The 13,606-nt window shown below is 35.9% G+C and overlaps 1 protein-coding gene across 4 annotated transcripts in view; it reads right to left on the bottom strand.

The window, feature by feature from the left end:
- CDK13 (cyclin dependent kinase 13) overlaps window positions 1-13,606 on the bottom strand; it is a 50,922-nt gene that overhangs the window by 26,527 nt on the left and 10,789 nt on the right. For all 4 annotated transcript variants that reach the window (XM_048297300.1, XM_048297325.1, XM_048297310.1 and 1 more), the window contains exons 2-5: window positions 10,270-10,875; window positions 6,842-7,009; window positions 6,430-6,569; window positions 4,377-4,547 (exon numbers count right to left, since the gene is read on the bottom strand). In XM_048297300.1, coding sequence (XP_048153257.1) covers window positions 4,377-4,547; window positions 6,430-6,569; window positions 6,842-7,009; window positions 10,270-10,875 — 1,085 coding nt within the window. The remainder of the gene's footprint in view (window positions 1-4,376; window positions 4,548-6,429; window positions 6,570-6,841; window positions 7,010-10,269; window positions 10,876-13,606) is intronic.

Below are 13,606 nucleotides of genomic sequence, written 5' to 3'. Positions count from 1 at the left end.
CTCACAATATACTATTTCAAGAGTTTTAAGCAGGATTTTATCAACCACAACTTGAAAACTAAAGAAGAAATTGTCCACCAATTCCTTGAAGTTCCTTAAAGTTCCTTCAATAGACATTTGCCTTTTCTTTTGACTCAGGTTTTATTAATCCATTTTCTAATTTCCAGAACAACAAATACAGCCATAGCTACTGAATTAATCACCTTAAGACTAAAGAAAAGATTGCTGCTATACTATTTTTTTACATTTTCACCCAATATTAAGTTTCTATTTAATGACAATGTTATTCTCCCCTTTCAAGTTCAACTGCATTTTCCTCTTGCAGGAACTCCACATATATTCTGAAGCAGGGATACAAGCCAAGGGCATACAGAATCCCTGGGAGTAAATAGTGTCCTTGTTTCCTCACATAATATAGGGAAATAAGAAAAAAACCCCCGAACAACTAAACCAAAAACAAAAACTTAAAGCAAACAAAAATCTTTGATTAATAATCAGAGATTGTTCTCATTTTGACATATATCAAGTTGAAAAGCCACACAATTAGGTCTGCACTCATTCCAGACCAAAGTCCAGTACAGCACACATAAATGGGAAGCACCACTCAAGCAGACATACTATTGCTGGTAACTTAGCTCTAGCATGAAAACTATTTGGGTAAGTTTCTATCAGCTATTTTGGGAGCAGCAAGGCAAATCGTAGAGCATTAGAGGTTTCTGAAATATGGATCTCTGCTTTTACTCAACTTCCTAGGAAACACAGACAAAACTAGCTACCATGTAATGCTGACTACATGACTTCTGTCACAGGCTCCTTCCAAACCACAAGATTTTGGAATAAGTACTGCCTGATGGCTGTGAGAATGTTACTATGTACAGGTTACTGTGTACTACAGTCAGTGTTCTCCTGTACTACAGTACTGTCAATATAAATACCAACTTCATGCCTAAAAAAGTTTGCTCATTTGTACTGCAAATCAATTCAAAATTTCATCTAAAGCAAACTTAAATCTTAAATTTAATTACAGAAATACACATACATAAAAAGTAATTCACACACACAAAACTCAGAAAAAAACCCACGCTGCAATGTTAACCAGATCTTTTATTACTGGTCTCCATGTCAAGTTTTACATCCTCCCTCAGGTTAGCAAAAAGTGCCTATCCCAATCAAAAGGAGGAAGGGATGTCAGGCAGTACACTTACTGTATTTACATTCACAGCAACAAAAGCTAAGGCATTTTCCATTTGTTTAGTAAAAAGAGATCATGTCAATCCCATAGCTAGACTGTTTAGCACTTGCAAAACATTTTACAGCTGTTAGAGGCAATTGAGAACTGAAGAACCATCTCAAGTACCCAAAGTAAAAAGATATACGCCAAAGTCATATAAATGATACACTCACTAAGCAAAAAAAGCCAGAACTGACAACAGCCCAAATTGAGAAGGGTGTTTTCCCAGTAACTCATTTTATAACTAATAAAGTGGCTCAACACATGAAAGACTGAATACAACCTCGGAGTCATGAGTTCCCATTCCTAAGTTTGTGTGTTCACTTATCTCCTTCTGAATGATAGGTAGGTGAGAAAAGCCTACACAAGAAACATATAAAATGGATATATCTCTTGTGGCCACACCCAACATACACGTTTTGCCTGTCAGTATTGTGCCTGAGAATCAAGATGTTACATTACCAATTAGTAATCAGTAATGCCATTCTCCAACTATCATCAAGCATGTCTCATGCATAATGAAGATTGCAAAGTTAAAAACTTCTGATCTTCAGTATACAGACCCACGTATCACCCACTCTGCTTTGTATATGCCCAACCCATACGATTATGCTGCCTAAGGTGCCGACTTCCACTGATGGAGAGAAATGCACGTAGAAAATTTGTAGCAACACTGCTCCAGTGTGTGACACTTCTTTTTCTAATGGTTAGTACAGAAAGAAGAAAACCAATACTATCTATCAAAGCTGTTCCTGTCTTTAAATATATAGTCCAAGCTGGCCAGGATAAAACACAGATATAATTTCTTCCATTTTCTTTGAAAATAAAAAGATGTTGAAAATACTGAGACAGACTTTAACATGGGGAACCAGTAATCCTCTCTTTTCCAAACTTTTGAGTATGTCACTTAAAAACATGTAATGCAGCTCAAAATATTGGGACAAAGTCACACAAACCACGCCATTGCTGGCTTACAGTCCAATGTTACTATCTTAAAAAGCATCCTTAAATCAAGCGCTGTAAAGTGGGCCCAACACTTACATTACTGTCAGAAAAATGAATGTACTGTATATTAAACTACTGAGATCCAACCAAAAAAAAACCCCCACACTGTCTTAAGTGAAAAAGCAGATGAGTACTATGTCAGGATATGATACACCGCCTTAGAAACAAAATTAACTTCATTCATACTAACTAGAAAAACATGTGATAGCAAAAATGTTCTCATTCCCTACTCTTACAAGTGGGATATCAGCAAGGTTTTCCAAGTCATATTTCAAAGCTATGCTAAGAATGTAACATATATTAAACATAAGCATGTCCATCATATGGGCAAAACACCCTGCTTTTAAGCTCTGCCCGTTGTAAGATATCACTACCACTTTTCTAACCCTTCCTTGTTAAGCATCCTACTTTTGCATTTGCAACACTTTACTGTGGAAATGACTGAATATCCTCCCACTTGCATTCGTTCCCTGCACAGACTACATTTGGCCGCAACTCAGCTATAAATCCCTATCCCACAATGAACTACTCATTAGAGAAATACAGAATACAGTGCCTAAAAAAACCCACAACTTCCATCTTTACACAGACAAGATATAACAGCAGTCTCATTGTCCCGCAAATGTTTTCAAGAAACTATCAGAACTTACTCAACTATCAAAAATTAGTTCTATTCTAGCACCTCCAGAGAAGCCCGTGCCCTTGTAAATTTTCAGAAAATGTAGTTATTTTAATATGCTGTTAAATAAGAACAAGAAATTGAATCAAAAGTAATATCAAAAGCACAAATACAGACTTGGACAAAAAAACCCCATTTGAAATTAGACACAGTTTGAAGTACAAAAAAAGTAATTTACTATTCAATTCTAAACATGGCACTAAACAGAAAGAAAGAAAATTCATTAATGAGTCATTAAGTATTAAGTCAAGACTCAGTGTGGTCTCATTAGCCAAGTAGGTTAGACCTAATTAAAACTTAGTGCAAGGTTCACATACAAAGACTAAACTGGCTGTTGCAGACTGCCAGGATTTTGAGTGGGGCCTGACCACTGAACCTGCATAACTCTCAAGAAACTCTTGCTAGATACTTCCCACTTTTAAACACAATTTAAAAAAAGCATGGCAGTGCTGTATACCCCTTGAGTACTATACTCTCTAAAGATGATACGAAAAAAATCCAAACTAATTCCTGCTTGATATCCACCTTCTGAATCATCACATCACCTGGTGTTTCAGCTGGCCATGCAGTACATACAGCCTTTTCTACCTGCACTGCTGCTGGGCATGCTGTATAGAAACTCAGGGAGGGAGAGCAGGGAAGAAGGACAGGTACCACATTCCAAGCACTCTCCTAAGCCAAACTATGTAACAAACTGCCCACAGCACACAAAAATACCCCCAAAATGATAGGTTTTCAACACCTAGACCTAAAATGAAATGCCTCCAGTGGCAAGATACCATTCCAATATCAAAAGTACCAAGCAACAACACAGCACGATTTTCACTCTGCTTGATTCTCTGGACTAAGAAGGTTGAAGCAATTCAAACAAGACAGACTTAAAACTGAAGGAACCAGAAGAGAAGTCTGCATGTCTTCTACTTGGGGAAGAACACTACCACTATACAAGTCTTGCTTTTCATTCTTTTAATTTACTCTTCTCTTAGCCCTCAAAACACACATGCTCAATCATTAAAAAAGTAACTGAAGAACAATCCAAATAAAACCAAGGCCTAAAATGAAAAACATCTCTTCAGCATTCAGCCTATTATACTCTAAATGGTATGAGAAAGTACTAAAAAAAAAAAAGGTTAAACAAAGCTCACAATTAAGAGCTTCCTATTATTGCTGACCTCCCTAATCCATGGGTGTCAAGGAGTCAAACATCTGTTCCTCTACAGCAAAACCAGAATCAAGCAATACATTTTTTATCCCACAAAATATTTGCACAGAATGTTTCTATAAGCAAAAGGCATAGCTGAGTTAAATAAGCAACTTCTTATAGTATTTAAATCAAAATTAAAATCCCTCATCATCACAACTTGCAAACGTATTTTTTAATGAAGCGTAACTTCAAATCCAGCATAGCAGACTATCACATTACAAACAGTCCAGAAAGAGCCACCCTGTTAGCATACATACCTTTGTCCTTCTTGAAGTCCAAAGCATCTTCCTTATCTGTCACTATTTCCTTCATGTTGATAATGCTTTGATGATTAAGCTGTCGAAGAATCTTAATCTCTCGAATAGCTGTAATTGGAAACCCTTCCTTTTCATTATCCAGACGTACTTTCTTCAGTGCTACCATTTCCCCTAAGAGAAAATGTAAATATACCCATTAAGATTAGCAACCAAAACGTGGGATTTAGTATTGACTTGTATGTTTGTTTTTTAAAACCCTGATGCTTGCACCAAGCACTATGCTGAACAGAAATCAGCACCACAGAGAGAAGCAAAACTACAAATGAGAATTTTCAGCTACACACTATATCCTTCTTCCTCCTGCACAACTCACATATCCCGACATTCTACACCATGTCTACCAGTAAAGAGCGATCATCAGCAGAGGCCTGTGACTGCTCTGGATTTCTTAATACTACATCAGCACAGATCAGAACGCATATATCTAGCCAGAAATACTACGCAGTTCAAGATATGAGGCAGATCACTAAAGAGTTCTCAAATTAATTAGCATACCTTCTACAAGCATAAGTGGCACTGCCATTTTTACAGTGAGGAGATTTTTCCCTTATTATTTTACTGCAGGGTGGTCTGTATCAAACTGGATTCTACAAAACAGCACGAAAATGATCTATGCATGATGGAGGATGTCTACAGATTATATATGCTAGTTCAATCATTTTGTTCTTGGAAGTTTATTGGTGTGTCTGGGAAGTTTATTGACAGCCCAGATATCTTTGTTAGTCCTCAAAACTACTTACCCTACACTAACTTACATGATACACTCACAGTAGATCACATTCCAGCACACACAACCACTTGCTCTGAAAGTCTATTACACAGCTTCTTCTAAGGTATCTCAAAGGACATAACGCCACTCTCCACACAGGATTTGAATCTAAAGCTAACAGATTTGCTTGCTGTATCTGTACAGACCCAGTCAATGCAGAAAGCAACAACTTCTGTGGGAGGTTAAGAGATGACTGTGACGCACAAATAACCTGAAGTTTGCCAAAGAGGCAATATGGTTATGGCAGGATTAAAATGCAAATGTGCAAAGAAGAGAATCCCAGGAGATCCTAACAATGATTTGCAAAGGTTCTCAAGGTAGAGGTAAAAACCTGTGACAGTTCAACTAGAACTAAAGTTTGCAAACTGAGACAAAGACAGGTAAAGAATGAAGAAGGAATTATAATGACACTGCTTATTCTTCTGGAGATCAGAAAGAAGGAACTGAGGTTGGTATGTGGTCCTATGGGATTCAGTTACTGCTGAAGTAGAAAACTGTCCAGCATTCAAAGCATGCACAAATAAGTCAGAAGGGCAAGCAGTCATAGAAAGAACTACTAACTGAGCATAAAACAATCACACAGCATACTGCATATATAAAGAATTTGGATCATCTATTTAGATGTAGTGACAATACTATGTATGCTAGTGGTGACTGCTTGCTCATTTCAGCAGTAGTTTCACAAGAAATTAAAAAATGATGTCACTGTTGTAAAGCCAGTTATACTGCAAGAACCCCCCACATGCAACTCTTCAGGGCTGTGTTGTACAGCAGCAGATTCTCCTCGTACTATGAACTACTGACTACTGGAGTACAAACAACAACCAAGTTTTATGCATAGCTTCTTTCACAGTTACATCCCTTTACAAGCTTCATTACTGTTTGCCATCCTGTCTAGGGTGACATTTAGTTTCCCTAGGATATTTAGCCTCTCTTCTTTACTAGTTCAACTTTATACAGAGCATCAAAACTCAAGAAATAAGAATTAGAATTTAAGACTACTTGGATTGATTTCAGCCACAGCTTTACAGATAAACGATTTTCCAATGCAGCAAACAGTAATTTCTGATTTAGACAAATGATAGACTTAAAACTAAACACACCAACAACTAAAATCCTTCCAAACATGAGAGGGCAGAATACCACAGATTTTACTCAAACAAAAACCAAAACCATCCTGGTAATGTAAAATTGCAGGATTACATTTACTTTTTTTGAACTTACCTGTATCTTTATCTCTGGCTTTGTAAACTTGCCCATAAGTGCCTTCACCAATAATACCAATGATATCAAATTTATCCACACAGCGCTTTCCCCAGTCTATTTCTTTTTCTTTTGTTTCACCATGTCGTGGTCCACATATTCTAGAAAGCAACAAACATTTTTAAGAATACAGCTAGTATATCTAGGCATTTTCTTAACTCTGAAGACACCCTCAACACTAACTATTTGAGACATTATTAGTTAAATGTCTTATTACCATTAAGTGGCAATAAACCATGCCGTTTGAGTCAAGCCACATAAATATTAAAAATATCATTAAAAAGTAGAACTCTTTTGACAAGAATATATTTTAAAGAAACTATTATCATTCCTACTTGCTTGATAAGCTTTAAAAAAAGTTTAATAAACATACTTTGGTCTTCTCTTGCTATGTAACTGAACTGCTGGTTTCTTTTCTTCAGGACTTTTGGGTACCTCAGCTCCTCCAGGCAACTCAGGTGGAAGTGGCAAGTCTGCAAGCAGATGGCGAAGTTTCTTCTCCGTTTCTTTAACTGACTTCACTGAAAGATTCTCTCTCAAACTATTTAAAAAAACCACAATTTGCTAGTAAGTTGAAGATAGTGGAATATTAGCATAAAAGGAAAACTTATCAGAATTATTTTTTTAAAAAAATACATTCTAGACTGTCAATGCACCAACATTTGAAATCTCTCCACTTAAAATTTGCAGGACTTGGATAAATGACTCACAAATAGCTCTTTGGAAGATGCACAGTTAACTACCACAATTCTACAGAACCGTGAAATCAGACCTTTTTGGTGAAAGCTGAGCTCAGATGACACAGGGAGCCTTACCAGGCCAGACTTCTGCCACAGAAGCTTCTTTCCAAGCTTATGGCCTAGACTATTAAAAACATTTAGAGCTCAGGTGCTGCCAGATATCAGAAGTATAGTGGTAAAACCTGTACTCTGACTTCTCATATAAGAGAGAAGATCTAACTAATCCAGTTCTCTCCAAAACTGGTCTCCGTAGATAATGAGCTTCATGCTTACATTAACACTGCAGGGCATTACAAGGCTGTCCACATCACCTCATTTACAAATTCTAATTGCATACTTCTGTTGAAACACTCCAGATTCAACACATTTCTAGTGATCAGCATGCATATCAAGTGGGAAAAAAAAAATCAGATGAAAAAATGACAATGTTTTTCTGACACAGGTTACTGATACCTGATTTTTAACCAACCATAATTAGGTAACAGATACTAACCGTCCATCTCTGTCTTGAGAAAAATCTCCAAACACATGTACAGCAATGTATTCTTTCAACAATTACACAATGATCTTAGAGATGCTCTTCCCATTCTAATGGGGAAGCATAACTGCTGCAGGATTTTTTTTCTTAAGTACATGGTTCCATTTTATCAGATCTTCCTTTAGTTTAGCTAGATTTGTTCAGCTACTGCATTAATTTTAAAGCCACGACCATCTCTAAACTTTATATAATTACATAATTGTTTCTCCCCTACAGCACTCTCATACAGAATTCACTCTTAATTTCTGTCACTGTATCAATAAAACTTAAGTCATGCTTTGAGGGGACATTTTCCAAGTTAGCTGCATTTGCCAAATCACACTATTCATCCTTCTCTGTGAAGGTTTTTCTACAACTTCTTACCCGCTTAGTTTCATAGATAAAGCAGGAACTTCTCTAAATGGAAAGATATTGCCAACTCCCATAATGGAGAATGCATACATTTTTTTCTTACTTTTCTTGCAATTAGTAATCCTTACATATGCAAAGCATTCCAGTTTTGCTTATGTTTATGCTTCTCTGTGAAAACTGAACACTTTTATGTCTTTTACCACTTCCCAAACTGCCACTGCCCCATTTTAAAGAAGCATCACAAGGAAGCATAGACTGCCCTCATCACAAACATAATGGTTAACATGCTAAAAAGAATAAGCCACCTTCGTGCAGTGGATGTAACTGTCATGGCAATAAGAAACTCTTATTTTGAAGTTCATATTATTTCTCTCATAATTTTTCCCCAAAATTTTCAATATGAATGAAAGCATAACATATGAAAGGTTCTGAAACAGATTTAAAAGAAAATAGAGGCAGCCAAGAGCAGCCTTCTTTTTTCAGGTCTGCTAAATCACACATCATTGACAACCAGGACAATTTTCCCTTTCAGCTAACCTATACTGTGAGGTTGCAACATTGATGTTCCCTTAGGTTGGTTATTTGTGGGTTTATGAGATTCTTACTGAAGGAACCAGAGAGTTCTGCACAGCATCAAGCTCAAGCCTTCTTTGTTGACAAAATTTCCCCATAGTAACTCTGAGCCCAAGGTAAATACCTTTGCCCTCCTCTGCCCTTAAAAACATTGATCTTCTTCCTTTGATGACTTAAGCTTTATCATGACTTGTATTTTCTGATCCGAAGTTTATAACATCCTATAGGCAAAACTAAGCAAAGCATGAAAGACATTATATTACTTCTCATTAACCTTTCTAATGCAGCTGTTTGCAAGCAGTAGTTATTTTGTTTTGAAAGGAGAATGAGCCCAGTGCTGAAAGAACCACAACTTAATTGTAGCTTAACTCCTCAGTTTACCTAACTTAAAACATGTGATCCATTAAAATATAATAATAATAATAATCAGAAGCAATCAGCCAGCTTCAATATGAAATCTCACTTCATATTGTTGCAATTAATACTGCAATGCCAGTCATATTTAGTTAAACTAGTTAAGACTAGTTTTTAGTTAAAACAGTAAATCTTGTTCACAGCATCAGGATTCTCATTTACCTAGAGAAGATGGCTTTGTCACAAACATAAATGCAATCATACCTTTGCTACACCATTATTACATTTGCTAGAGTTTAATGCTGAAGGGCAAGAAATGATTTCTTTTTTACTAGTAAAAAAAAAAAAAAATGTAACTGTCTAATACTATGTTAGGTTGTATTTATTTCCCAAGGCCTCCTATGCACCCTCAATGTCTAATACAAACTTAAATTACTAGCAAACACAAGAGAAATGTTTACACCTCTAGCTAAAAATTTCTGGCTTACGTGCGAGGTGATTTCTTGCATACATGTGAGAGGCATGCAACACCGTCAGTAAAACAAAAAAACAATTTCTCTAACAGCATCATTTTCCAATACAAATCACAGCACATATTCTCTGCTAGGACTACGAACAGACTTAACATAGTCTAAATTCAGATGACACTTGGAACACAGAAATTAATTTCACTACAGACCAATTTTTACACTTCAAAATTAATACAAATGACAAGCCATAAACCTCACTTCTACCATACATATTCAAAATAATACTTATCTTTGAAATAAAATACACTAAAATAATGCCCAGCTATAAAACAATTGCCTTTCAAAGAGAAGAGAATCTTTACTTCAAAACCCAGCTAAATAAAGAATTTTTACATATTGCTACTGAATTCAACTTTTCCCCAGAAGTACATGTTCACACCGAACTTGAAATCTTGAATTCTTGAATGCATTCTTTCGTTAGTCCCAAAGCTATCATATCCCAGCAATTTTTAAAATATTTCTTTAGTAGACTTTTTATTGAAAGATTCCTCTTAGACCAAATTCTTCTTTTTTCAAGAACTAATTAAATTATTTTTAAGATCAAATTCCTTCACTAATAACCACCAGTTAAACAACTGAAGAGCAATAACAAATTAAATAATGCATAGGCCTGATCCAGCATATAGTTTTATATTTATTTTCCGAAGGAAATAACAACAACCACTATATAAAAAGGAACAAACAACCCCAAAAGCAAATCTCCATCACAACTCACCTATCAGTTTCTTTATCTTCAGGCAGTGTGGGAGGCAAAGGCAAGGGTGGCAGTGTGGAGGTCGGTAGTGCAACAATTCGATCTTTCTCCTTGGCTACTACACTTGGTGTATTCGGTTTGCTTTTCTCTTTTACAGGGACTGGTGGCTGTTTCACAACAGCCAATTTATTCTCTTTCACTGCTGCAGGCTTCTGTTTAGTAATTTTGTCTGCAATTAAATTATTTTCGGCTTTTGTTTCAGGAAGCGAGACCTTTGCTTTTGCCTTGTCGTTTTTCAGATTTGCACTGCTGGTAGGAGAAGGTGTATGCTCAGTTTTGATTTTCTTCAGGTCCTTAACATTGTTCACTTGAGGTGCGCTTACAGCAGTGTCAGTGTTTCCCTTAGTAGGTGTTGAAGTATTGGAAGCTTTTGCACTGGCTTTCGCTGCCTCAGCAGCTCTTGCCTTTTTGTTTTTGTTCAGCTCAGCAGCCAGGCTACTCTTCAGAGTCAATGTACTAGGAGAAATACTTGAATGACGACTTCTGGATCTAGACAATCTGTGTCTGCTACGAGACCTGGAGTGCCTCGATGAATATGGACTTCTGCTTCGAGATTTTGCTGATCTCCTGTTTCAAAAAAGTAAAGATTTACCCAGGTTAAATTAATTCTAGTTGCTTTCCTGGCATATCTACTTTTTTGACAAACTACATATTTTAAACCAACTATTATCACCATGCTCACAGAATAAACAGAAGTCTATGAAATAGGAGAGACCCTGCATTAAAAACATAAAAATCTACAATTAATCAATCAAGATTCTACACCTTTTTGTTAGAAAACATGAAAACTCTTAGGTGTAGTTTCTCATCTCACAGAACTGCAAAATACAATACTTACATAAGGCAAGAAATGTTCTGCTTTCCTCACTACTTAAGAGATTTTTCTCTTTAAAAGAAAATCTCAACGTATGCAACTTGTACAAACATCTTTAGCGTGTACAGTATTTGAGAAAAACTCAATTGACTACATAGTCAGAATTCAACAAAATGAAATTAAAATTACAAGAGAGACAAGAGAAATCTAAACAACACTGAAGCATTAATTGTAGGAACTTCTGAATTTTCACTTTCATAAATATCATTAAGTTAATTGAGAAAAAAGGGAATAATAAAGACTGCAATGTAGCCAGCTGAAAGACAGCTTTCCTTTTTTGAAATCCAATTGTACAACTTCAAAAAAATCCAAAACAAACAACCTCCCCCCCTCCCAAATAGCCCAAGTACCCAGTATTTGTTACAGCTATTGACAAACATAACCCACAAATGGGCCTATGCTATAACTACATCTGAATGCAAACATTAATAGAAAGAAAAAGAAAAAATCTAAGCCATCTACAAAATGACATCAAGAAAATTACCTTAGAATGAGGATGGGGAGGGGCAATCTTAAACAACTACTGTACAACAATACCATTTAATATGAATGACTTTTCATTCAAAATTTCAAAGGGATATTCTAATTTGCCTAGTACTAGTTTTGAGTCAGTTCTTCAATAAGAAGGGAAAAAAACTAATTGAGCTGAAAGGCATGGAGTAAGTAAAGTAGCCTAATCCACTGCTACCACATAGTAATGTTATGAAATAAATTAAATTAAATGTAGGGGTTTTAATCCATTTTACCATACCAAGAATAACAAAGGTATTCATCAGATTTACAAGTATTTTCTTGATTAAAATTTGATGAAAATCTATTTTGCTTATTGTTTGAAGGGGAGGAAAAGCATACTCAGGATTAAAAACACGCAGTATTCATCAGCTGGACAAAGAAAATTGTATCAAGCAATAGCCAACGTAAGACTTCCTGAAGATACAAGAATTTCAGAGTTCAAAAGATAACACAGTGTATAGAGGTTGCCAAAACCAAAAGAAACAAAAAACCCAGACCAAACCAACAAAAAAAACTAATCCCAATAAACAGACAAAAAGAATGCCAGCTACAATCCCTATGATCGGACTACCCATCCCACATCAAATTTAATTTTACTGACAATTAAATCAATTCAGTTTTAATTATCAACACAAGAAATTACATCTCAATGCTTCAACTGAACAAATATTTAATCTAGTACAACAGCGTTTCTTTTGCGTGCAATATTGATTAATTTCTAAATTCACACTCTTTTCTTTTTATAATGCAGGAACTCTTACCCGATAAAAAGTCACTGAGGTCAATCAAAAAGTGGCTGAAAACAATGTGTATGCACACTGTATAGTACAGCACAAGCTTCAAAATTCTACAGGTGAAATTGATCCAAACGGCTAGAGACTCATGAAATTAAAAAAAAAAAAAAATCAAATCTCAGATGAAGATAACTCTTGGAAACTAGCACAGTTCAATTCTATGCCAGGAAGCAGATTTTATAGGATTTTCTGGCACAGCAGGGTAACAATGACAGTAACAGTAATAACAACAATAAAATAATAATCCTAAAAGTTTTTTACACTTTAATCAAAAGCCTTTAATTTTAAAAAAAGCCTCACAATTCTAACAATTTTCAACTGAAATCTAATGTTTGGTTCACTCAGCAAAGAGTGAATGCTCATGTCTAGTAAACACCAAATAAAATAATATTGGGCACAAAAACTGCATTAAAAACTTACTTCTGCTCCACTATGAATCCTGTTGCTGAAGTAACTTTTGCCATTATTATTTTGAAAATCTAAGTACTAAATCCCACAGAAATTTTTCAGAGGTTTGGCCAAACAGGAGTAAAAATAAAAAGGTTCAAAGTTCCATTATACAGAGTTAAGATGGAGTAGCAGGAAGGGAAAAAACCTAGAAAATACACAGTTTAAATGCTAGACTAGAGCTCTCCTCACACTGCTGTCTCACTTTCGGAGAGGAATTACTATCTCAAACCAGAGGTGTTACTGCTGCAGATCTGCACCCACTCTGGAATCAGTATAATGACATTTCTCCAGCATCAGGCAGAAGCTAATAGTCCCCATTAGTCCTAAACTGACTTCTATAAACGGTGCATCATTTGCAAGGATGTCACTGACCTGTCTTGGAAAAAATTTCCTTGCACATCTTGTTCATAAATCAGCTATTTCAGACTGACACTCCCTCCGATTACCTGTAGAACACAACCTCCATCCCAAGTACTTCACTGCAACCGGTACTAAACTTAAAACATGTCCTAAAGGTCTCAAAATGAGCCCTGTTTCTTTCATAAGTATGATTTGGGGTTTCTTGTTTGTTTTCATCAGTACCTAACAAAGACAGTAAGCATATAACTAACAGAAATACAGACATAATTTCAGATGCACTACAAAAGAGAAGCAGCAGCTTAAAACA

Source organism: Corvus hawaiiensis, chromosome 1 (genome assembly GCF_020740725.1).
Source record: "Corvus hawaiiensis isolate bCorHaw1 chromosome 1, bCorHaw1.pri.cur, whole genome shotgun sequence".
NCBI classification, from domain to species: domain Eukaryota; kingdom Metazoa; phylum Chordata; class Aves; order Passeriformes; family Corvidae; genus Corvus; species Corvus hawaiiensis.
Note: the sequence above shows the minus strand (reverse complement) of the source record. Positions and strands in the feature narration are given on the sequence as shown.